We start from the raw sequence: 24,812 nt of genomic DNA, 5'->3' as shown, positions 1-24,812 counted from the left end.
TTTCTATGCAACGGCGCGTTTAGGCACGCTATTTAATGTGGTTTAAAACTATTTTCAACTGTTTTTGGGACATGTCATTTTTGCCATACTATAGCCTTGCTTTTTGGGTCATTTTTTTTCGACATGCCAAATTATGGTGTTTTTAAAACCGTTTTTTGCAACTTTCTATGCTATGGGGCGTTTCAGCACGCTATTTAACACAGTTTTAATCAGTTATTAGATGTTTTTGGAACATGTCATTTTTTGACATTTTTGCCATACTATAGCCTTGCTTTTTTGGTCATTTTTTCGACATGCCAAATCATGGTGTTTTTAACCGTTTTTGCAATTTTCTATGCTACGGCGTGTTTTGGCACGCGATTTAATGTGGTTTTAAAACTATTTTCAACTGTTTTTGGGGACATGTCATTTTTTGACATTTTTGCCATACTATAGCCTTGCTTTTTGGGTCATTTTTTTCGACATGCCAAATTATGGTGTTTTTAACCGTTTTTGCAACTTTCTATGCTATGGCGTTTTCAGCATGCTATTTAACACAGTTTTAATCAGTTTTTAGATGTTTTTGGGACATGTCATTTTTTGACATTTTTGCCATACTATAGCCTTGCTTTTTTGGGTCATTTTTTCGACATGCAATATTATGGTGTTTTTGGCCGTTTTTGCAATTTTCTATGCTACGGCGCGTTTTGGCACGCTATTTAACAGAGTTTTAATCAGTTTTTAGATGTTTTTGGGACATGTCATTTTTGACATTTTTGCCATACTATAGCCTTGCTTTTTAGGTCATTTTTTCGACATGCATTATTATGGTGTTTTTGGTCGTTTTTGCAACTTTCTATGCTATGGCGCGTTTTGGCACGATTTAATGTGGTTTTAAAACTATTTTCAACTGTTTTTGGGACATGTCATTTTTTACATTTTTGCCATACTATAGCCTTGCTTTTTGGGTCATTTTTTTCGACATGCCAAATCATGGTGTTTTTTAACCGTTTTTGCAACTTTCTATGCTATGGGGCGTTTCAGCACGCTATTTAACACAGTTTTAATCAGTTTTTAGATGTTTTTGGGACATGTCATTTTTTGACATTTTTGCCATACTATAGCCTTGCTTTTTTGGTCATTTTTTCGACATGCATTATTATGGTGTTTTTGGTCGTTTTTGCAACTTTCTATGCAACGGCGTTTTAGGCACGCTATTTAATGTGGTTTTGAAACTATTTTTCAACTGTTTTTGAGACATGTCTTTTTTGACATTTTTGCCATACTATAGCCTTGCTTTTTGGGTCATTTTTTTTGACATGCCAAATTATGGTGTTTTTGGCTGTTTTTGCAATTTTCTATGCTATGGGGCGTTTCAGCACGCTATTTAACACAGTTTTAATCAGTTATTAGATGTTTTTGGAACATGTCATTTTTTGACATTTTTGCCATACTATAGCCTTGCTTTTTGGGTCATTTTTTTTCGACATGCCAAATTATGGTGTTTTTTTTTAACTGTTTTTGCAACTTTCTATGCTATGGGGCATTTCAGCACGCTATTTAACACAGTTTTAATCAGTTATTAGATGTTTTTGGACATGTCATTTTTTGACATTTTTGCCATACTATAACCTTGCTTTTTGGTCATTTTTTCGACATGCATTATTATGGTGTTTTTGGCCGTTTTTGCAATTTTCTATGCTACGGCGCGTTTTGGCACGCTATTTAACAGAGTTTTAATCAGTTTTTAGATGTTTTTGGGACATGTCATTTTTTGACATTTTTTCCATACTATAGCCTTGCTTTTTTGGTCATTTTTTCGACATGCATTATTATGGTGTTTTTTTGGTCGTTTTTGCAACTTTCTATGCTATGGCGCGTTTAGGCACGCTATTTAATGTGTTTTAAAACTATTTTCAACTGTTTTTGAGACATAGCTTTTTTTGACATTTTTGCCATACTATAGCCTTGCTTTTTTTGGTCATTTTTTTTGACATGCCAAATTATGGTGTTTTTTTGGCTGTTTTTGCAACTTTCTATGCTATGGGGCGTTTCAGCACGCTATTTAACACAGTTTTAATCAGTTATTAGATGTTTTTGGAACATGTCATTTTTTGACATTTTTGCCATACTATAGCCTTGCTTTTTTGGTCATTTTTTTCGACATGCCAAATCATGGTGTTTTTAACCGTTTTTGCAATTTTCTATGCTACGGCGTGTTTTGGCACGCGATTTAATGTGGTTTTTAAACTATTTTTCAACTGTTTTTGGGACATGTCTTTTTTGACATTTTTGCCATACTATAGCCTTGCTTTTTGGGTCATTTTTTTCGACATGCCAAATTATGGTGTTTTTAACCGTTTTTGCAACTTTCTATGCTATGGGGCGTTTCTCAGCATGCTATTTAATGCAGTTTTAATCAGTTTTTAGATGTTTTTGGGACATGTCATTTTTTGACATTTTTGCCATACTATAGCCTTGCTTTTTTGGTCATTTTTTCGACATGCATTATTATGGTGTTTTTGGCCGTTTTTGCAATTTTCTATGCTACGGCGCGTTTTGGCACGCTATTTAACAGAGTTTTAATCAGTTTTTAGATGTTTTTGGGACATGTCATTTTTTGACATTTTTGCCATACTATAGCCTTGCTTTTTTGGTCATTTTTTCGACATGCATTATTATGGTGTTTTTTGGTCGTTTTTGCAACTTTCTATGCTATGGCGCGTTTTTGGCACACGATTTAATGTGGTTTAAAACTATTTTCAACAGTTTTTGGGACATGTCATTTTTTGACATTTTTGCCATACTATAGCCTTGCTTTTTGGGTCATTTTTTTCGACATGCCAAATCATGGTGTTTTTAACCGTTTTTGCAACTTTCTATGCTATGGGGCGTTTCAGCACGCTATTTAACACAGTTTTAATCAGTTTTTAGATGTTTTTGGAACATGTCATTTTTTGACATTTTTGCCATACTATAGCCTTGCTTTTTTGGTCATTTTTTCGACATGCATTATTATGGTGTTTTTGGCGTTTTTTGCAACTTTCTATGCTACGGCGCGTTTAGGCACGCTATTTAATGTGGTTTAAAACTATTTTCAACTGTTTTTGAGACATGTCTTTTTTGACATTTTTGCCATACTATAGCCTTGCTTTTGGGTCATTTTTTTTGACATGCCAAATTATGGTGTTTTTAACCGTTTTTGCAACTTTCTATGCTATGGGGCGTTTCAGCATGCTATTTAACACAGTTTTAATCAGTTTTTAGATGTTTTTGGGACATGTCATTTTTTGACATTTTTGCCATACTATAGCCTTGCTTTTTTGGTCATTTTTTCGACATGCATTATTATGGTGTTTTTTGGTCGTTTTTGCAACTTTCTATGCAACGGGCGTGTTTAGGCACGCTATTTAATGTGGTTTAAAACTATTTTCAACTGTTTTTGAGACATAGCTTTTTTTGACATTTTTGCCATACTATAGCCTTGCTTTTTGGGTCATTTTTTTTTGACATGCCAAATTATGGTGTTTTTGGCTGTTTTTGCAATTTTCTATGCTATGGGGCGTTTCAGCACGCTATTTAACACAGTTTTAATCAGTTATTAGATGTTTTTGGAACATGTCATTTTTTGACATTTTTGCCATACTATAGCCTTGCTTTTTGGGTCATTTTTTTCGACATGCCAAATTATGGTGTTTTTAACTGTTTTTGCAACTTTCTATGCTATGGGGCATTTCAGCACGCTATTTAACACAGTTTTAATCAGTTTTTAGATGTTTTTGGAACATGTCATTTTTTGACATTTTTGCCATACTATAGCCTTGCTTTTTTGGTCATTTTTTCGACATGCATTATTATGGTGTTTTTGGCCGTTTTTGCAATTTTCTATGCTACGGCGCGTTTAGGCACGCTATTTAATGTGGTTTAAAACTATTTTTTCAAACTGTTTTTGAGACATGTCTTTTTTTGACATTTTTGCCATACTATAGCCTTGCTTTTTGGGTCATTTTTTTTGACATGCCAAATTATGGTGTTTTTGGCTGTTTTTGCAACTTTCTATGCTATGGGGCGTTTCAGCACGCTATTTAACACAGTTTTAATCAGTTATTTCAGATGTTTTTGGAACATGTCATTTTTTGACATTTTTGCCATACTATAGCTTGCCTTTTTTGGTCATTTTTTCGACATGCCAAATTATGGTGTTTTTAACCGTTTTTTTTTGCATTTTCTATGCTACGGCGTGTTTTGGCACGCGATTTAATGTGGTTTAAAACTATTTTCAACTGTTTTTGGGACATGTCTTTTTTTGACATTTTTGCCATACTATAGCCTTGCTTTTTGGGTCATTTTTTTCGACATGCCAAATTATGGTGTTTTTTACCGTTTTTGCAACTTTCTATGCTATGGGGCGTTTCAGCATGCTATTTAACACAGTTTTAATCAGTTTTTAGATGTTTTTGGGACATGTCATTTTTTGACATTTTTGCCATACTATAGCCTTGCTTTTTTGGTCATTTTTTCGACATGCATTATTATGGTGTTTTTTGGTCGTTTTTGCAACTTTCTATGCAACAGCGCGTTTAGGCACGCTATTTAATGTGGTTTAAAACTATTTTCAAACTGTTTTTGAGACATAGTCATTTTTTTTTGACATTTTTGCCATACTATAGCCTTGCTTTTTGGGTCATTTTTTTTGACATGCCAAATTATGGTGTTTTTGGCTGTTTTTGCAACTTTCTATGCTATGGGGCGTTTCAGCACGCTATTTTAACACAGTTTTAATCAGTTTTAGATGTTTTTGGAACATGTCATTTTTGACATTTTTGCCATACTATAGCCTTGCTTTTTTGGTCATTTTTTCGACATGCATTATTATGGTGTTTTTGGGCCGTTTTGCAATTTTCTATGCTACGGCGCGTTTTGGCACACGATTTAATGTGGTTTAAAACTATTTTTCAACTGTTTTTGGGACATGTCATTTTTTACATTTTTGCCATACTATAGCCTTGCTTTTTGGGTCATTTTTTTCGACATGCCAAATCATGGTGTTTTTTTTAACCGTTTTTGCAACTTTCTATGCTATGGGGCGTTTCAGCACGCTATTTAACACAGTTTTAATCAGTTTTTAGATGTTTTTGGAACATGTCATTTTTGACATTTTTGCCATACTATAGCCTTGCTTTTTTGGTCATTTTTTCGACATGCATTATTATGGTGTTTTTGTCGTTTTTGCAACTTTCTATGCAACGGCGCGTTTAGGCACGCTATTTAATGTGGTTTTAAAAAACTATTTTCAACTGTTTTTGAGACATGTCTTTTTTTGACATTTTTGCCATACTATAGCCTTGCTTTTTGGGTCATTTTTTTGACATGCCAAATTATGGTGTTTTTTTGGCCGTTTTTGCAACTTTCTATGCTATGGGGCGTTTTCAGCATGCTATTTAACACAGTTTTAATCAGTTTTTTTAGATGTTTTTGGGACATGTCATTTTTTGACATTTTTGCCATACTATAGCCTTGCTTTTTTGGTCATTTTTTCGACATGCATTATTATGGTGTTTTTTGGCCGTTTTTGCAACTTTCTATGCAACGGCGCGTTTAGGCACGCTATTTAATGTGGTTTAAAAGGTATTTTCAACTGTTTTTGAGACATGTCTTTTTTGACATTTTTGCCATACTATAGCCTTGCTTTTTGGGTCATTTTTTTTTGACATGCCAAATTATGGTGTTTTTGGCTGTTTTTTTTACAATTTTCTATGCTATGGGGCGTTTCAGCACGCTATTTAACACAGTTTTAATCAGTATTTTAGATGTTTTTGGAACATGTCATTTTTTGACATTTTTGCCATACTATAGCCTTGCTTTTTTGGGTCATTTTTTTCGACATGCCAAATTATGGTGTTTTTAACTGTTTTTGCAACTTTCTATGCTATGGGCGGGCATTTCAGCACGCTATTTAACATGCAGTTTTAATCAGTTATTAGATGTTTTTGGACATGTCATTTTTTGACATTTTTGCCATACTATAGCCTTGCTTTTTTGGTCATTTTTTTTTTTCGACATGCATTATTTGTGGTGTTTTTGGCCGTTTTTGCAATTTTCTATGCTACGGCGCGTTTTGGCACGCTATTTAACAGAGTTTTTAATCAGTTTTTAGATGTTTTTGGGACATGTCATTTTTTGACATTTTTGCCATACTATAGCCTTGCTTTTTTGGTCATTTTTTCGACATGCATTATTATGGTGTTTTTTGGTCGTTTTTTTGCAAACTTTCTATGCTACAGCGCGTTTTGGCACGCTATTTAATGTGGTTTAAAACTATTTTCAACTGTTTTTTGAGACATAGCTTTTTTGACATTTTTGCCATACTATAGCCTTGCTTTTTGGGTCATTTTTTTCGACATGCCAATCATGGTGTTTTTAACCGTTTTTGCAACTTTCTATGCTATGGGGCGTTTCAGCACGCTATTTAACACAGTTTTAATCAGTTTTTAGATGTTTTTGGACATGTCATTTTTTGACATTTTTGCCATACTATAGCCTTGCTTTTTTGTCATTTTTTTCGACATGCATATTATGGTGTTTTTGGTCGTTTTTGCAACTTTCTATGCAACGGCGCGTTTAGGCACGCTATTTAATGTGGTTTAAAACTATTTTCAACTGTTTTTGAGACATGTCATTTTTTGACATTTTTGCCATACTATAGCCTTGCTTTTTTGGGTCATTTTTTTGACATGCCAAATTATGGTGTTTTTGGCTGTTTTTGCAACTTTCTATGCTATGGGGTTTTTCAGCACGCTATTTAACACAGTTTTAATCAGTTTTAGATGTTTTTGGAACATGTCATTTTTTGACATTTTTGCCATACTATAGCCTTGCTTTTTTGGTCATTTTTTCGACATGCCAAATTATGGTGTTTTTTGGCCGTTTTTGCAATTTCTATGCTATGGCGTGTTTTGGCACGCGATTTAATGTGGTTTAAAACTATTTTCAGCTGTTTTTGGGACATGTCTTTTTGACATTTTTGCCATACTATAGCCTTGCTTTTTTGGTCATTTTTTCGACATGCATTATTATGGTGTTTTTGGTCGTTTTTGCAACTTTCTATGCAACAGCGCGTTTAGGCACGCTATTTTTATGTGGTTTTAACTATTTTTCAGCTGTTTTTGGGACATGCTTTTTTGACATTTTTGCCATACTATAGCCTTGCTTTTTGGGTCATTTTTTTTGACATGCCAAATTATGGTGTTTTTGGCTGTTTTTGCAACTTTCTATGCTATGGGGCGTTTCAGCACGCTATTTAACACAGTTTTAATCAGTTTTAGATGTTTTTGGGAACATGTCATTTTTTGACATTTTTGCCATACTATAGCCTTGCTTTTTTGGTCATTTTTTCGACATGCAAATATTATGGTGTTTTTGGCCGTTTTTGCAACTTTCTATGCTACGGCGCGTTTTGGCACGCTATTTAACAGAGTTTTAATCAGTTTTTAGATGTTTTTGGGACATGTCATTTTTTGACATTTTTGCCATACTATAGCCTTGCTTTTTGGGTCATTTTTTTTGACATGCAAATTATGTGTTTTTAACCGTTTTTGCAACTTTCTATGCTATGGGCGTTTCAGCATGCTATTTAACACAGTTTTAATCAGTTTTTAGATGTTTTTGGGACATGTCATTTTTTGACATTTTTGCCATACTATAGCCTTGCTTTTTTGGTCATTTTTTCGACATGCATTATTATGGTGTTTTTTGGTCGTTTTTGCAACTTTCTATGCTATGGCGCGTTTAGGCACGCTATTTAATGTGTTTAAAACTATTTTCAACTGTTTTTGAGACATAGCTTTTTTGACATTTTTGCCATACTATAGCCTTGCTTTTTGGGTCATTTTTTTTTGACATGCCAAATTATGGTGTTTTTTGCTGTTTTTGCAACTTTCTATGCTATGGGGCGTTTCAGCACGCTATTTAACACAGTTTTTAATCAGTTTTAGATGTTTTTGGACATGTCATTTTTTGACATTTTTGCCATACTATAGCCTTGCTTTTTTGGTCATTTTTTCGACATGCCAAATTATGGTGTTTTTGGCCGTTTTTGCAATTTTCTATGCTATGGCGTGTTTTGGCACGCGATTTAATGTGTTTTAAAAACTATTTTCAGCTGTTTTTGGGACATGTCTTTTTTGACATTTTTGCCATACTATAGCCTTGCTTTTTGGTCATTTTTTTCGACATGCCAAATTATGGTGTTTTTAACCGTTTTTTTTGCAACTTTCTATGCTATGGGGCGTTTCAGCATGCTATTTAACACAGTTTTAATCAGTTTTTTAGATGTTTTTGGGACATGTCATTTTTTGACATTTTTGCCATACTATAGCCTTGCTTTTTGGTCATTTTTTTTTGACATGCCAAATTATGGTGTTTTTTGGCTGTTTTTGCAATTTTCTATGCTATGGGGTCTTTCAGCACGCTATTTAACACAGTTTTAATCAGTTTTAGATGTTTTTGGAACATGTCATTTTTTGACATTTTTGCCATACTATAGCCTTGCTTTTTGGGTCATTTTTTTCGACATGCCAAATTATGGTGTTTTTAACTGTTTTTGCAACTTTCTATGCTATGGGGCATTTCAGCACGCTATTTAACACAGTTTTAATCAGTTTTAGATGTTTTTGGAACATGTCATTTTTTGACATTTTTGCCATACTATAGCCTTGCTTTTTTGTCATTTTTTCGACATGCATTATTATGGTGTTTTTGGCCGTTTTTGCAATTTTCTATGCTACGGCGCGTTTTGGCACGCTATTTAACAGAGTTTTAATCAGTTTTTAGATGTTTTTGGGACATGTCATTTTTTGACATTTTTGCCATACTATAGCCTTGCTTTTTTGGTCATTTTTTTTGACATGCCAAATTATGGTGTTTTTGGCTGTTTTTGCAACTTTCTATGCTATGGGGTGCGTTTTCAGCACGCTATTTAACACAGTTTTAATCAGTTTTTAGATGTTTTTGGAACATGTCATTTTTTGACATTTTTTGCCATACTATAGCCTTGCTTTTTTGGTCATTTTTTCGACATGCCAAATTATGGTGTGTTTTTAACCGTTTTTGCAATTTTCTATGCTACGGCGCGTTTAGGCACGCTATTTAATGTGGTTTAAAAACTATTTTCAACTGTTTTTGAGACATGTCTTTTTTGAACATTTTTGCCATACTATAGCCTTGCTTTTTGGTCATTTTTTTTTGACATGCCAAATTATGGTGTTTTTGGCTGTTTTTGCAACTTTCTATGCTATGGGCGTTTCAGCACGCTATTTAACACAGTTTTAATCAGTTTTTAGATGTTTTTGGGAACATGTCATTTTTTGACATTTTTGCCATACTATAGCCTTGCTTTTTTGGTCATTTTTTCGACATGCCAAATCATGGTGTTTTTTAACCGTTTTTGCAATTTTCTATGCTACGGCGCGTTTTGGCACGCTATTTAATGTGGTTTAAAAAACTATTTTTCAACTGTTTTTGAGACATGCTTTTTTGACATTTTTGCCATACTATAGCCTTGCTTTTTTCATTTTTTTTTGACATGCCAAATTATGGTGTTTTTGGCTGTTTTTGCAATTTTCTATGCTATGGGGCGTTCAGCACGCTATTTAACACAGTTTTAATCAGTTATTAGATGTTTTTGGAACATGTCATTTTTTGACATTTTTGCCATACTATAGCCTTGCTTTTTGGGTCATTTTTTCGACATGCATTATTATGGTGTTTTTTGGCCGTTTTTGCAATTTTCTATGCTATGGCGCGTTTTGGCACGCTATTTAACACAGTTTTAATCAGTTTTTAGATGTTTTTGGGACATGTCATTTTTTGACATTTTTGCCATACTATAGCCTTGCTTTTTTGGTCATTTTTTCGACATGCATTATTATGGTGTTTTTGGCGTTTTTGCAACTTTCTATGCTATGGCGCGTTTTGGCACACTTTTAATGTGTTTAAAACTATTTTCAGCTGTTTTTGGGACATGTCATTTTTGACATTTTTGCCATACTATAGCCTTGCTTTTTGGGTCATTTTTTTTCACATGCCAAATTATGGTGTTTTTAACCGTTTTTGCAACTTTCTATGCTATGGGGCGTTTCAGCACGCTATTTAACACAGTTTTAATCAGTTTTTAGATGTTTTTGGGACATGTCATTTTTTGACATTTTTGCCATACTATAGCCTTGCTTTTTTGGTCATTTTTTCGACATGCATTATTATGGTGTTTTTGGTCGTTTTTGCAACTTTCTATGCTACGGCGCGTTTAGCACGCTATTTAACGTGGTTTAAAACTATTTTCAACTGTTTTTGAGACATGTCTTTTTTGACATTTTTGCCATACTATAGCCTTGCTTTTTTGGTCATTTTTTCGACATGCCAAATTATGGTGTTTTTAACCGTTTTTGCAACTTTCTATGCTATGGGGCGTTTCAGCACGCTATTTAACAGAGTTTTAATCAGTTTTTAGATGTTTTTGGAACATGTCATTTTTTGACATTTTTGCCATACTATAGCCTTGCTTTTTAGGTCATTTTTTCGACATGCATTATTATGGTGTTTTTGGCCGTTTTTGCAATTTTCTATGCTACAGCGCGTTTTGGCACGCTATTTAACAGAGTTTTAATCAGTTTTTAGATGTTTTTGGGACATGTCATTTTTTGACATTTTTGCCATACTATAGCCTTGCTTTTTTGTTCATTTTTTTTCGACATGCCAAATTCATGGTGTTTTTAACCGTTTTTGCAACTTTCTATGCTATGGGGCGTTTCAGCACGCTATTTAACACAGTTTTAATCAGTTATTAGATGTTTTTGGAACATGTCATTTTTTGACATTTTTGCCATACTATAGCCTTGCTATTAATTTTGGACATGCAAAATTTGGTTTTTTTTGCCCATTTTTGCAACTTTCTATGCTACGGCGTGTCTCGGCACTCAATTTTATGTGTTTTAAAACTATTTTCAACTGTTTTTGGGACATGTCATTTTTTGACATTTTTGCCATACTATAGCCTTGCTTTTTTGGTCATTTTTTCGACATGCCAAATTATGGTGTTTTTAACCGTTTTTTTGCAACTTTCTATGATATGGCACGTTTCGTCATGCCATTTAACACAGTTTTAATCAGTTTTTAGATGTTTTTGGGACATGTCATTTTTGACATTTTTTCCATACTATAGCCTTGCTTTTTTGTTCATTTTTTTTCGACAGGCCAAATTATGGTGTTTTTGGACGTTTTTTGCAACTTTCTATGCTATGGCGTGTCTCGGCACGCTACTTAATGAGATTTAAAGCTATTTTCAGCTGTTTTTGGGACATGTCATTTTTTGACATTTTTGCCATACTATAGCCTTGCTTTTTGGTCATTTTTTCGACATACTTAATTATGGTGTTTTTAATTAATTTTTGCAACTTTCTATGATATGGCACGTTTCGGCACACCATTTAACACAGTGTTTAATCAGTTTTAAGATGTTTTTGGGACATGTCATTTTTTGACATTTTTGCCATACTATAGCCTTGCTTTTTTAGTCATTTTTTCAACTTGCAAAATTATGGTGTTTTTGGTCGTTTTTGCAACTTTGCATGCTACCACGCGTTTTGGCACGCAATCTAATGTGGTTTAGAACTATTTTCAGCTGTTTTTGCGACATGTCATTTTTTGACATTTTTGCCATACTATAGCCTTGCTTTTTTTGTTCATTTTTTCGACAGGCCAAATTATGGTGTTTTTTTTGCCCATTTTTGCAACTTTCTATGGTATGGCGTGTCTCGGCATGCTATTTAATGAGATTTAAAGCTATTTTTCAGCTGTTTTTGGGACATGTCATTTTTTGACATTTTTGCCATACTATAGCCTTGCTTTTTTGGTCATTTTTTCGACATACCAAATTATGGTGTTTTTAATTATTTTTGCAACTTTCTATGATATGGCATGTTTCTGCACGCCATTTAACACAGTTTTAATCAGTTTTTAGATGTTTTTGGGAGATGTCATTTTTTGACATTTTTGCCATACTATAGCCTTGCCTTTTGGGTCATTTTTTTCGACATGCCAAATTATGGTGTTTTTAACCGTTTTTGCAACTTTCTATGATATGGCACGTTTCGTCATGCCATTTAACACAGTTTTAATCAGTTTTTAGATGTTTTTGGGACATGTCATTTTTTGACATTTTTTCCATACTATAGCCTTGCTTTTTTGTTCATTTTTTTTCGACAGGCCAAATTATAGTGTTTTTGGACGTTTTTGCAACTTTCTATGCTATGGCGTGTCTCGGCACGCTATTTAATGAGATTTAAAGCTATTTTCAGCTGTTTTTGGGACATGTCATTTTTTGACATTTTTGCCATACTATAGCCTTGCTTTTTTGGTCATTTTTTCGACATACCAAATTATGGTGTTTTTAACTATTTTTGCAACTTTCTATGATATGGCACGTTTCGGCACGCCATTTAACACAGTTTTAATCAGTTTTTAGATGTTTTTGGGACATGTCATTTTTTCACATTTTTGCCATACTATAGCCTTGCCTTTTGGGTCATTTTTTCGACATGCAAAATTATGGTGTTTTTGGCCGTTTTTGCAACTGTATTTGCTATGGCACATTTCGGTAAGCTATTTAATGAGAGGGTAGCCTCCCTCCGCCTTCGGGTTCTCCGGGAATATGGGGTTTTCGGACTCCCTGATACGGGCTGTCCGTTCCCTGTATGACCGGTGCAAGAGCTTGGTCCGCATTTTTGCCATACTAAGCCGAACTCGTGCCTTTTGGGTCATTTTTCGACATGCCAAATTATGGTGTTTTTAACCGTTTTTGCAACTTTTCTATGATATGGCACATTTTGGCACGCTATTTTTAATTTAAAACTTTTTAGATGTTTTTGGGACATGTCATTTTTTTGACATTTTTGCCATACTATAGCCTTGCTTTTTGGGTCATTTTTTCGACATGCAAAATTATGGTGTTTTTGGCTGTTTTTGCAACTGTATTTGCTATGGCGCACGTTTTCGGTACGCTATTTAATGAGATTTAAAGCTATTTTCAGCTGTTTTTGCGACATGTCATTTTTTGACATTTTTGCCATACTATAGTCTTGCTTTTTTGGTCATTTTTTCGACATGCAAGATTATGGTGTTTTTGGCCGTTGTTGCAACTTTTTTATGCTACGGCGTGTTTCGGCACTCAATTTAATGTGGTTTAAAAACTATTTTCAACTGTTTTTGGGACATGTCATTTTTTACATTTTTGCAATACTATAGCCTTGCTTTTTCGGTCATTTTTTCGACATGCCAAATTATGGTGGTTTTTGGCCGTTTTTGCAACTTTCTATATTACGGCGTGTTTCGGCACTCAATTTAATGTGGTTTATAAAACTATTTTCAGCTGTTTTTGGGACATGTCATTTTTTACATTTTTCAATACCATAGCCTTGCTTTTTTGGTCATTTTTTCGACATGCAAAATTATGGTGTTTTTGGCCGTTTTTGCAACTTTCTATGCTACGGTGTGTTCAGGCACGCAATTTAACACAGTTTTAGCTGTTTTTGCGACATGTCATTTTTTGACATTTTTGCCATACTATAGCCTTGCTTTTTTGGTCATTTTTTCGACATGCAAGATTATGGTGTTTTTGGCCGTTGTTGCACCTTTTTTATGCTATGGCGCGTTTCGGCACGGTATTTGATGAGATTTAAAACTATTTTCAGCTGTTTTTGGAACATGTCATTTTTTGCCATTTTTGCCATACTATAACCTTGCTTTTTTGGTCATTTTTTCGACATTCCAAATGATGGTGTTTTTAACTATTTTTGCAACTTTCTATGATATGGCACGTTTCGGCACGTTATTTAACACAGTTTTAATCAGTTTTTAGATGTTTTTGGGACATGTCATTTTTTGACATTTTTGCCATACTATAGCCTTGCTTTTTGGGTCATTTTTTCAACATGCTATTTAATGGTGATTTTGGCAAGTTTCTTTGCGGTATTTAATGCTGTTTTGTGGTCCTATGGCATGTTTGGCCATTTTTTTGACATCCTAAACTACGACATTGTTGGCATTTCTTGGCTTGTATTTCCACTTTCCACACTAAAATGCATTTCTACAAGTTATAATATGTCATTTCAAGCCGTTTTTCGACATACGTCATTTTTGCGATTATTTCAACATGCTAAATTATGCAGTTTTTGGCCTTTTTTTCCCCACTCTGTATACTATGACGCATCTCTACAAGTTATCATATGTTGTTATCAGGCTTTTTTGGTCTAAATTACACATTTTTTGAAATATTATACTATGGGATTTTTTGCGATTTTTTCGACATGCTAAATTATGACGTTTTTGGTCTTTTTTTCCACTTTCGCTATGATTTTATGGATGGCATACTTTACAATCACTTTTTATGACACACTAAACTGACTTTTCATGACAAAATATACTTTGACTTTTTTATGACTTACTATGACGTTTTATCAAGTTTTTATGACACTTAAGTCTTACTTTTTTCACCACATTTTTATGACACATTATGATTTGACTTTTTTGATTAACAATTTCATGATATGTTATTTTGTAAGTTTTTCATGACATACACTATGACTTTTAATGACATACTAGGTCTACATGTGCAATAGGCATTTCCGCATGAGCATGCAGAAGAGTCGCAGTTGAAAGGAAACAACGTGATCTATGCAGCAGAAGTTGGAGTGGAGACAGTAGCGGGAGATAGAGTGTTATAACTGAGTAAATTTTAAGAGTATTCCGAGCAAGTTTTTTTGAGTTTTGTTAATTTTTTTTCTTTATTATTGTTGTTGTTGGAATTGTTGTTCAACGAAAACAAGGTGCTGCCGTTGGCAAGTAAGCGTCATATACAAAGAAGAATACAAAGATGTTAGCATCATGGGTGTATAAACCTGAATCCTATTGTCATTTGAATAAACCGTTTTGTTTGTTTAAAGTGTTTTTTTTTTTCTTTCTGTCTTTTAATATATACAGTCAGGGTTTTCCAGTTAGGCATAGCCTATTCACATTGTATATAAGAAAAATATTTATAATTTTATTTGATCAAAGTATTGTAAACAACGTAACTGGTGAAGATTTAAGTAACTTTATATTGACTTTATTTTAAAATCCAAGATAATTACACATTTTTAAGATCCAAAGTAACTAACTTCTCCATTTAAGATATATCTATCTATTATTTGCAAAGTTTGAAAATTAGAGTATTATATAGAGCCTCTATTGACTTTTAAAACTTTACACACTTTATACCGTTGTCCTGGAATCCATTTGTTACTTCATGGGAAATAAAACATGAAGAAGACCAATTTTCGCTGGTGAGATGACATGATTTCTAGTTATGTGCCGCAATCTCTTGCGTGGATGTGCTAATGGGGATCTTATGGCGGATGTGCTTATGGAGGTCTGTGTGTTTGCCGTCTGTTTCACCACTTAATACTGAACCAATAACAAAAAAAAATGTTATTCCCATTAGTCACTTATACACAAAACATGGGAAAACATGGCCCAGGTTGAGAAATACCAAAAGCTTTAACTGCCAGTCATTGATTACCTCTGCCTGTCCTGATCCATGTTGTTGACAATTTGGTTGCGCTGTTCGATGATGGTAACCAGCTCAGCCATTAGCTCCTGCTCCCGACTCTTGTCCTCCTCTGTCCAGTCTTTCTCTGAGGGAGGACGTCAATGAATTCTTTAATTTAGGTTGTTTCAATTATATCAGTATGCAATGCAAATTCACATAGGGCACTTCCACTTTGCAGGTGTTCGAACTTTTTTTTTTTTTTAAAAAAATAACATTTGTGCAACTTTAGAGCATCACTATGTATAAACACATATGCACATATTATTTCATCAAACATCCTGTCTCGGAAGATGATCAGCAGAAAGGCAGACTGTGTGCCCAAACAGTGTATGACAGTTAAACCGAAAGAATTAATTTCATGTCAATAAAAAACAGAATTTACTGCTTCACAATTGTATGCGTCCACCAACCAGTATTACGGTTTTGAGTGTATTTTTGGGGGGCAAAATGGAAGTCATCATTATATTGACATGTCGATTCCAGTGAATAATTTCAAGTAAGTAGTCTTTGCTTAGATACATTTTTTACAGAGGAATGACTGAGAGCTTAATCCCTGCGCATTTATACACGTAAAGTCCGGGCGGCAGTAAACATGACGGCATGAGCGTTAAACACAAACATGCAGGAAAACATGCATTCTTACAGAAGTTCTCCAAACATGGAAAAGCCAAACACACCTGGTTTGTTGAGAAGACACCTCAGCTCGTACTCCACATCTGCTTGCCTCTCCTCCAGGTTCTGCTGCTTTGCTCTGCAGGAGGCAACATTTAGACAGTTCGTTACACACAGGTTATCTATTTACTGCTATACTTCTTTCTGTGAAGTCTTTATATGAAAATATAATGTACATGAATAAAACCAAATTTACAACCTCTATTGACATTATAGCTTTGCACACCTATTTATGTTTTTATATCTTTGAACTTACATACTAATACATAGCATTGTAGCATAAGGCACCCTTTTATAGTTTTTATATTTTACACACTTTACACACTCAGCACATTATCCTATTATAAGTAAAATTTTCACAGATTAGTGCTGATTGTCTATTTTATACTTTTATATTAATGCTTTCACACTTACATACTGAGCATATTTACATATCCATCCATCCATTTTCTTCCGCTTATCTGGGGTCGGGTCATATTTACATACTTTATTTTAAATATCGAAATATTTATAAACTATGCCAATTGTTTACTCTTACTGTATTTCTGTTTTTTATTTCATATTTTTACACACTGGTGTTGGTACTTATTTCTGCTTGCTATAATTCTCTATGCTGGCACCAGAGCGAATGTAACGAACCACAATTATCCCCTGGGGATCAAAAAAGTATTTCTGACTCTGATTTATGAAATGAAGACTAAAGTTAAGGCATTAAGCTTTTTTTTAAGGCAAAACATGAAACCTTCACACACATTTTCAAACAAGCAGCACAGAGGATCTATACAATCACCACAGCTTTAGGGTGGACACCCAAGATCAGTGTCTGATTCAGTGTCCTGTCAAAAATGAATAGCATTTAAAAGTCCTAGTTGCTGAAATGTGTTGTGTAAATAAACTTGCCTCACCTTCTGTTCCCGAGTTATGATGTTGCAAAATGGCACGAAAAAGTATATGAATGTGATTCTTTTATAATGCATCTCAACTTGTAGATAAATATATCACATTCATTTTACTGTTCACATAGTGCACTGCTCTTTTTAACTATCTATCTACCTATGTACCTACCTATCTACATATCTATCCATGTATCTATGTATCTATGTATCTATTTATCTGTCTATCACCGATGACTTGAGTACTTAATTTCCTTCTTGTCATGTACTTCCTGGCTAAAATCACTGATTGTTGTATAAAGAATCACTGAAACAATGAATACAGCTCTTGCTGAATACAACTTCAGGAATCTCCTCTTCCCTTTAAGTATTCCTGAAAACCTTTTACCATCTTTTACCTCATAACGATGCGAAGAAGAAACTTTGACAGACCGGCATTTCAGGCTTATGATCCTAACATTTGGTCCTCGCTGCAGTCTGATACCTACGTGTAAACCAGCTCAGCTTCACGTCGTACTAAAAGGTGTTTCTCATGAATCAGAGTGAACCAGTCCACCAACAGCCGCTCCTCGTCCTCATCTGAAAACACACATGAAGAACGCAGATATATTTGTTGTATTTCTATAACTGTGTATCGTTGTTTCAGATAAGAATTGAGGGATCTTGCCCAGGGTTCCTACAGTTTAAAGCATGCAAGATTTATGACTTTTTTATTGTAATTTAAGACCAAGTTTACAAAAAACTGAAGCAAAAGAAAATATGTACCTCAATCAGTTACTTTTATTAGGGATAACGTTGCCCTCATATCTATTTGTTGCATTTAAATATGACTTTTTGTTGACATTAATAGAAAAGGAATTCGGTACGTTTTATATATTTAAAAAAAATAATAATAATAATCATAATAATAATAATGATAACGTCACCAATTATATTAATCAAACATTTTTTTTTCATTTTAACATCCATCAAGGTCTTATTTTTAGATTATGAATTTAAATGCCATAGAAGACTTTTTAAGGATCCGCGGGAACCCTGATCTTGCCTCCTGCGATTTTTCTATTTGATCATTAGTGTCTTTGTAATCCTGCATAATAGCTGTGTGAGCTTTTTAAGCCAGATCAGATCTTTTAGTCGCATTTTTAATTGAGAGCCTAACTTTTATGCACTGTATGTGGGAACAGTTTCAGATTAACAACATTTAACCGGTGTGATGTGTTACCGTTAGGGTTGTCCCTCAGCTTCTTCTCCAGCTCCACTCCCCTCTGCTCCAGTTCATCCAGCTGCTTCTCCAGCTGACCCATCTCCCCGTGGATGTCCTCTACTGGGATGTACTGGTCTGATTGCACCTGGACGGATATTTTAACAAGATGCATCATTTGAATATTTCTTCATCCGTTCTATATTTTTTTCTGTGCAAAGCATGCAGTATATATTCTCTACCTTGCGTTTGATAAGAGGGAAGCCGTGGCCGGGGGCCGGGGGTCTGGCAGGACGAGGGCCTTTTGGTGGTTTGGATTTGGATTTAGCAGGTGAGGGAGAAGCTTTCCTGTTGAACGGGTTCTCCTTACAGATCCGCTAAAATAAGAAAACATATGGCTGCAATATAATGTGCAAATTTTATTGCTTTCTTTATTTTCAAGATTATTTTTGCATTTTTGCTTTAAATGACAGGACAGGTAGATAGACATGAAAGTGGAAGAGAGGGGGGTATTGAAATGCAGCAGGTGGGAATCAAACCTTGGGCAAAAGACACGCGAAAGCGCACACCACCAGGTGAGCTAGAGGTTGCACCAAGTTTATAGCTTTCTATTGCTTTATTTAGAGATTGACCTGTTACCTTATTGTGTGATTGGATGGCTCCTGAGGCCAGCGGGCTGGGGGCCGTCGGGGGTCGTGGCGGAGCAGCGCTGCGACTCGTCTGCGGGGTAGCTGGAGCTGAGCTGGCATTCGATGGCATGGGAGAAGGGTAGGGGCTTAGGGAAGAGTGAGGCAGACGCTCGGTCGAGGAGGAGGAAGGAGACGACGTAGAGTCGCACGGCGAACAGATGGAAGGCTCCGAGACACTTTTGGTGAAGGCGTGTTCCTGGTCGCTGCTGGCACTGCCACTCAAGGGGGGATGGGAGGAGCTGTGGTCCGAGCCAGACGACAGACTCTCTGTGCTGAGAGCTGGAGAGGGAGAGCAAGAGGAGGGCTGAGAGTGAGAGAAAACTGAAGAGGGAAAAAAGGGTTTTAGTAAAAACCAAAGAGCAAAAAAGAGCAGAAATGAAATAAAGTAGTTGAGACAGATTGGAGTAGAGAGGGGATGGGGAAAAGAACAAAAACAATGAACATCTGTTTACAACATCCCACTCTCTCTGTCTCCCTCCTTTGTACTCCAAACTCATTGTTCCAGCTCAACTGTGCTGCAGAGCCAACTGACATTTTAAATTTGAGGATGTTTGAATCTACATGGAATAAGCTGAATTGATCCAATAAACTGAAATCAGGTTTAAAAATCCTTAGTTAACTCAATAGTTTCATTTCAACACCAACATCTGTATAATGAAAGAAGAAAACGCATTATTTTGTGATATTTACTCAAAATGGCATACAACATCCAACAGCCAGCAGGCGTTATTGACGATGACATGTACCACAAACTTTTAGCTCCCTGGCGATTTCCCTCCAGACAGCTGCCACCTTATTTAGTCTAAAAAAAATAAAAATATAAGAAGTAGGTTTTGTATTGATACTTTCTCATTTCATCTTCATCAACAAGCTCTTCTACAACAGTTTGACTTTCAAAGTGAACAAGAGGATAAATAGAAACACAGCGTTTGACAGAAGTTTTATCACTGTCTGGCATGGGAACTGCTCTGTAGCCGACAGGAAGGCGCTGCAGCGAGTGGTTAAATCCGCTCAAACAATCATCAGCAGCAGCCTCCCTTCCTTGGAGGACATTAATGTCAGCAGGTGCAGAAGCAGAGCTTCATGTATCATGAAGGACCCCACCCACGCAGCACACAAAATGTTCACGCCCCTCCCCTCACGCGGAAGGCTGCGCAACCTCAAAGTAAGAAAACAAAGCTAAAATGCAGCTTCTTCCCAGAGGCTGTGAGATCCATGAACTCTACACCTACAGTCTGAACTCTGCACTTTGTTGTTTCACTGCTGCTATGTATAAAATTATTTATTCTGTATGCTGCTGGACCTGGGAAACGAATTTCTTTCCTTCATGTTTTTAACATGTTTTGAATGACAATAAACCGAACTGAGCTGAACTAAACTGAAGTTTACGACCGGTTATGACATCTCTTTTGTCTGCTTCAAATACAAAATGCTGCTATTTTGGCTCAGTTTTTTGTTTTCTTGAGAGAATAACTGCTGATATTTGATTTCTTTAACGTTGCTGAGGCTCGGCAGCAAATTGCGGACAGCACAGACTAGTGGCTCTGATAGTCTAATAATATATTAAGGAATTATTATATGAATCCCCAAGCTCTGCACGCAGCTGCTCACTGCTCCATTAAGGATGGGTTACTTGAAGAGGACAATTTCGCTGTACAATGTACATGTGACAATAAAGCCACAGTTTAAATAAAGTTTAGTTTTACAATGACGATGGCAGCGCATGTAGATGCAGCGGCTCGTAGCTCCTAAAATCCTTTTTTGCTAAAGCTTACAATTTTTCGACTCCATTGCCACTTCTGCTGAAGCACGACTTTTCTACAATAAAGAAGCACTTATCAACATCGGAAAAAGCTGTGTGGGGTTTGGACTGAATGCAGCAGCTGGCAAGAGGATCGCCATCAACAGCATACGCTGAGCGGCCAGCGACCAGAGGGGAGAAACTAAACCAAAACACGAAAGAGAGGGAGGAAAGCTGGCATCAGGGCGAGGCTGAAACGACTTGGACCGAGAGCTGTTCCTCTACCAAGCCTTCTTCTGGCTAATGTCCGGTCACAGGAGAATACAGTAGATAAGATGTGATTTTGGCTCACTCAGCAACAGATCAGAGACTGCTCTGCACACATCTTCACAGAGACATGGTTAACCCCTAACATCCCGCATCAAGCTGTTGCACTGGATGGGCGGACCTTGTAGGGAGCCATAAAGACATAAGACTCTGATGCAAATTCAAAAAATTCACTGCAGGAAATTTATGATGCCATCAGCAGCAACTGGATGTAATCTTCATAGTCCAACTCAACCCAAATAACAAAGGGTTCGATGTCAGTAAAATGCGATGTTAATCAAACTGACCTTTGTGACCTGCAGGCGGCTGTGGAGCACGAGGTGCTGGACGTTTCTTGCTCTTGGCGCTCCCAGGGCTGGCGGAGCGGGACGAGCTTCCTCCACTAGGAGGAGTGTCTGCACCTGTCTTCGCCTCAGTCACCTGAGTGATGCTGTACCATGGGTGACTAGCCACAACTGTGGGTGGAATCGCACTTCCTTCGCTGCCCTCTTCTACCTCCGCTACCTCCTCATTTTCATCGTCATCATCCTCGAATGGGTTGGAGGGCGGCGGGGGCGTGCTGGGTCTGGAGCCCTCCCCTTTGAGAGAGGACAGAGAGCCTGTGTTGGGAGGGGTTGCCAGTCCGGCAGGGGGAGGGGGAGGGGCTTTCTTCTTCTTGGGTTCTGATTGGACCAGGGCGAGCCAAGGTGGGTCTTTGGGTTTATGGGAGCCACTGGACAGGCTGGACAGTGAGATACACAGACAGGGATGAAGGGGTCACAGAGGGAAGACAACAAAATACAGCCAAACGGAGGCACGAAGGGGCAAACAACCACATGATGTAAGAGATGTAATTCAGAACTGAGACGGACTATGATGACATGATTAAGGCTGATGAAATGGTGGCAGCAGACAAAAAAGAGGCATTTAACAAACATTCAGCTACCTTCCAGGAGACTGTGACCTTTCTCGAGGTTTGGGAGGAGTCGGAGGCTTCAGGTGTTCGCCTGTGATTTCAAGAAAAATGTGAGAATAAAAATCAACACATCCTGTTTTAATGTTTATCTGTGATCATTTATATTCTGCACTGAGCACACACCTGTAAGGGCATCTGCTGTACGGGGTAACCGGATACGAGGGGCAGGTCGAGGAGGAGGGGTGGGTTCAGAGACTCGGCGCGGTGCCGGTACAGGCCTACCGACACCTTCAGGATGACTGACAGGTGTAGAAGGGAGGTCACCGTTGGTCGTTACAATAGCTGGTGTCTTAGCATCTTCCTCTTTCTCAACCTCTTCCTCCTCTTCATCACTTTCATCAAAAGGGTTTGGAGGAGAAGAATGTGGCGTCTCCTCCGTCGCTCCACTGTCGTCCATCTCTTTTGTTTTTTCTAAAGATTCTGCTATATCTGCTGCAACGGCAGCGACTGTGGCAGAGTCATTGGCGGGCATCTCAGTATCATTTGTTTGGTTTACTGGAGAAGAAGTCTTTGCCTGGTCCCTCTCAGAGGGCGGGGTGTGAGGAATTGTGCTGCGACCAATCCTGGCAGACAGACCGACCGCTGGTTTCTTACTAAGATCTGGCCGGCCGTTCTGATTGGCTGAAGCGTGCCTTGCAAGGTGATGTGTACAGACCAAGGCCCCAGAGTCGCTTCCTAATTTGTAAGATCCAGGAAGCAAAGTACTGTGACACTCTGTGCACCTGAGACAAGAATGAAAGTGAGAAAAAAGGATTGTTGTTTATAAATATACAAAAAGACTAAAAAAATTAGGGAGTCTGTCAAAAATAATACACAAGGTAATCTGTCTTTGTTTGATATACACACAATGAAACAGTTAATTTATTTCTGCTCCTTAGGTTATAATTCTTAAGATTTTCATGAAATTAAATCCACTGTAGAACTGTAGTCCTCCTGAAGTCAAATATCCACTGTGGGAAATGGTGGAATTAGTTTTAGGAACTTCCTGCACATTGGTAGATTGTTTCCTTCAGCATGGTACAAATTTGATGTCAGAAATTAAAGTCTAACGCTTCCCTAAAGAAACGAACTAGTGCAAAGCAAGGATTGCAGCGGTCAAACGAAAAATCTGGAAGCCGTCAGGAAACTCCAGGGTGTGTGGCACTCATCTCATTTCTCGTATGTAAGCTTGCTTAAGTCAAGCATCGCTAGCCCACACTGTTCGCTTGCTCTAGCCACTCATCAGAGGAAGGCAGGGGTATCTGTATGTGTGTGTCTGTCTTGTCATTTCAATTCTCAAAAAAATTGCAAAACTTACCAGTAATGATATGAGTGCATAAGACCCTGGAGTTTCTCGCAGGAATCCTTCAATTTCTGACATCGTGTTTGTACCTTGTCAAAGGGAACAAACTTCCATTGACCTACCATTTAGCAGCAAGGTCCTTAAACTAATTTCGCCATTTCCCATAATGTGCTTAGTTCAGGAAGACTCAAGATCAGTGTTTTATATGCTGTTTTTGTGCAGTAATGACTGGACCAGAAGTCTAAGTAGAACAACAAAGTCCTTTCCATGCATCCCATGGAAACAATCTATAAAAAATGAACATTTCTTACTGCTGCTGGTTTACATTTACACCGTTGAACGAGCACAACATGGTAAGCTCATGGCATGATAGAAAATGGCCAGTTATAGTCTGACTTCTTTGTTCAAGCATTGTAAGTTAGTGTATCCAGCTTCTCTGTCAATAGATACACCTGCAGTATTAAATTTTGCTTGCTGTTACCACCAGATGTTACCAAATCAACCAGGATAAAAATCTTAAGGATTATCACTTTCAGAAACTCAAAACAGTACCTTTTTTCATTGTGTTGTTGGCTAACAGTCTGTATAACACACAGGAAGACAGTGACCGTGTCTGCAGTGTTCACCTGAAACAGTTGCGATGGTAGAGCTTGCCGTCCACCAGAAACCTCTGCACCAGGTGGACGTGTCTCTGGCAGGCAGCGCAGGTGCTGCTGAGCATGCTGCGCTTGATTGCTTCTACACCTGTCTGCGCGGGCCGGCTCGGCTAGTGCAAGTGACCGGGACGTTGTATTTGCAGGGAGGGGACAGGAGGGAGACGTCAGGGGAAGGGGGGAAGATGGAGAGTAATGGGGGAGGAGGGGGGGAGATCAAACACGGAGTCAGGATTTGAGGATGTGGATTGTTCATTTTGTTGAGCTAGTTACATCTACATCTACTACTATTATTCATGTGGTTCATTACTGCATTTATTTTTTCAGTTTAAAGCATTTGATTTATATGAAGTTTTTACATCAATATAATAAAAGTTTTATTAGTAAAAAAAAAAATCCAAACAGCTTGGGTTAGTGGCTCTGGGAGTCACATATTTTGGATATGATTGTTATTTAGGATATATATTTTGTTTTTAGGCATTTTTGAATTAGTTTTTTGTGTTAAGTAAAAAAGGGGGTTAGCAGCAGCGCATTCCAAAACTTGGCACACAGTGTTAGGACAAAATTACAGTTAGTAATTTTTGTACAAGAGATGGTTAAAAAAGACTGACCTAACTGTTTTGCTTTCACCTCCTAGCCCACCCCCACCCCCATCCTACTGCCTAGGCTCAGGACCAGAGAGTGGAGGGGGGATCAGATGTGAGGAGGAAGAAGAGCAGGAAGAGGAGGGAGTGGAATGGATTTCCATCTGAAGAAGGGGGGAGGCGGGGGAGGGGGTGG

General features: G+C 37.0%; 1 protein-coding gene across 2 annotated transcripts in view; it reads right to left on the bottom strand.

The window, feature by feature from the left end:
- The window catches only part of micall1a (MICAL-like 1a), a 50,029-nt gene that overhangs the window by 10,427 nt on the left and 14,790 nt on the right, over positions 1 to 24,812 (bottom strand). Inside the window, exons 5-14 of one of the 2 annotated variants that reach the window (XM_042485047.1) lie at positions 24,006 to 24,145; positions 22,221 to 22,819; positions 22,068 to 22,128; positions 21,430 to 21,863; positions 19,025 to 19,395; positions 18,628 to 18,762; positions 18,407 to 18,533; positions 17,673 to 17,763; positions 16,297 to 16,370; positions 15,590 to 15,704 (exon numbers count right to left, since the gene is read on the bottom strand). In XM_042485047.1, the coding sequence (XP_042340981.1) occupies positions 15,590 to 15,704; positions 16,297 to 16,370; positions 17,673 to 17,763; positions 18,407 to 18,533; positions 18,628 to 18,762; positions 19,025 to 19,395; positions 21,430 to 21,863; positions 22,068 to 22,128; positions 22,221 to 22,819; positions 24,006 to 24,145 (2,147 nt within the window). The remainder of the gene's footprint in view (positions 1 to 15,589; positions 15,705 to 16,296; positions 16,371 to 17,672; positions 17,764 to 18,406; positions 18,534 to 18,627; positions 18,763 to 19,024; positions 19,396 to 21,429; positions 21,864 to 22,067; positions 22,129 to 22,220; positions 22,820 to 24,005; positions 24,146 to 24,812) is intronic. The other variant, XM_042485048.1, reaches the window with a different exon arrangement.

This window comes from Plectropomus leopardus, chromosome 4 (genome assembly GCF_008729295.1).
Source record: "Plectropomus leopardus isolate mb chromosome 4, YSFRI_Pleo_2.0, whole genome shotgun sequence".
NCBI lineage: Eukaryota > Metazoa > Chordata > Actinopteri > Perciformes > Serranidae > Plectropomus > Plectropomus leopardus.
This window is presented reverse-complemented; position numbering and strand designations above follow the sequence as displayed.